This window comes from Cicer arietinum, chromosome 7, assembly GCF_000331145.2.
Source record: "Cicer arietinum cultivar CDC Frontier isolate Library 1 chromosome 7, Cicar.CDCFrontier_v2.0, whole genome shotgun sequence".
Taxonomy (NCBI): domain Eukaryota; kingdom Viridiplantae; phylum Streptophyta; class Magnoliopsida; order Fabales; family Fabaceae; genus Cicer; species Cicer arietinum.
This window is the reverse complement of record NC_021166.2, coordinates 5,748,443-5,750,071: the sequence shown is the minus strand read 5'-3', so window position 1 is coordinate 5,750,071 and position 1,629 is coordinate 5,748,443. Positions and strand designations below refer to the sequence as shown.

At 31.4% G+C, this 1,629-nt stretch overlaps 1 protein-coding gene across 2 annotated transcripts in view; it reads right to left on the bottom strand.

Annotated features, from left to right (window-relative positions):
• The window catches only part of LOC101501318 (ATPase 8, plasma membrane-type-like), a 5,417-nt gene extending 4,514 nt beyond the window's left edge, over positions 1 to 903 (bottom strand). For both annotated transcript variants that reach the window (XM_004508326.3, XM_027337069.2), the window contains exons 1-3: positions 690 to 903; positions 252 to 470; positions 20 to 157 (exon numbers count right to left, since the gene is read on the bottom strand). In XM_004508326.3, coding sequence (XP_004508383.1) covers positions 20 to 157; positions 252 to 470; positions 690 to 740 — 408 coding nt within the window. In that variant the 5' untranslated portion in view covers positions 741 to 903. The remainder of the gene's footprint in view (positions 1 to 19; positions 158 to 251; positions 471 to 689) is intronic.
• Positions 904 to 1,629: the final 726 nt, after the last annotated feature.

Genomic DNA, 1,629 nt, shown 5'->3' with positions numbered 1-1,629 from the left:
GTGTTATTGTTAATGTTACCTTGGTTTTGGGTGCAAGACCAGCCATCAAAGCTGCTGCGGCGTTGCCAGCATTGTTTTCTTCAATGAAACTAATGGTTGAGTTGATGATGAGCAACACAACAATACCAACGAAATCTTGCCAATCTGCTGGCTTGCCCTATTTTATATACAAGTTCATTGTTAGATAACAATAATAAATAAATTATGTAAACTTATAAACAGAGATTAATTTGTAAATTGTAATTAATTACCCCTCCATTAGCCATTGCAATGGCCATAATAGCAGCAGCCTCCATAACCCATGATAGTGGATTCCACATGAAACCCAAGAATTTAAGGAACTTGCTTTCTGTTTTCTCCTCTAGCTTGTTGGGACCAAAAATTTGTAGCCTATTTTCTCCCTCAGCTGATGTTAAACCTTCTCTGCTACATTTTAGCTGCTTGAAAACTTCCTCAATGGGAATATTTTCCTACACATATATACACACACATGCAAACGTAACATCTTAATTTTCATTGCAAAGGAAAAATAAAATAAACCAAACTGATTTAAAATTATTAAAAATCATGTCATGCAATTATAATTGCACCGGCTGCATTTTTTTTTTTTTTTGCCGCAATAACAAGAATCGCAGCATAACCGAAACCAAAATTTAAAACAGTGACATTATATGTGTTTGTTAACTTACAAGATCCACACTCTCCTTCTTGAGATCTTCAAATAAATTTTCAGACTCCATTATGTCAAAGCTATAAAATTACGGTCGTCTTCCTTATTTCTTTCTGTAAGCCCTGGAAGAGCCCGCCCTCCTGTAGGCCTCTTTCAGCAGAGAGGCCTGCAAGGGGTAGAAAGAAAAATGATAAAAATGATAGTGGTATAAGGAAGATGACAGTAATTTCAGGCTCTAGATTGTCTTGTTTTATAGGAGATGGAAACTAGGTAATGCATGGTTGTATGGTATTCTATTATTGTAAACCACTACGTATTCCTTTTCCTAAGGAGTGTCTTTTGCATTCCTTTTGTGGCCCACCAATGTCCACGGGTCAGTTTTTTTCTTAATTTATCATTATAATATATATTTATATATATCATGCTATTTTTGTTGGTGGTCTAGTCCATGCTAAATTTGTTGAGATGGGAAATTGAAATTATGGTTCTCCAGGTTGTGCAATAAAACTGAGCCATTGCCTTCAAACGACCCAACTTAATTGTGATGGAATACAAGCTTTATATAAATACGTTAATATATACAACTCACCAGCCATTATGGAACATCATTTAAATGAAAATTCTTTCAATTTGTTTGACGAGGTTTTTGTAACGTGCATGCATGAATAAGTCTCTAAACCGAAAAATTATTGATTAATCGTTAGTATATATGATGGTTTTTTGTTTTAATAATCCATTTTTTTTTAAATTATCAATATATTCCTTTTTGAAAATTATATATTAAATTGTTCATTTTTTTATTTAATTAGAAGTCGTCGTTTACAAAAAAAGTCTCAATTTACAATAACGACTTCTTTAAGTATTTACGTGCTTTGAAAATTAACCATTTTAAAATATAAAATATATATATATATATATATATATATATATATATATATATATATATATATATATATATA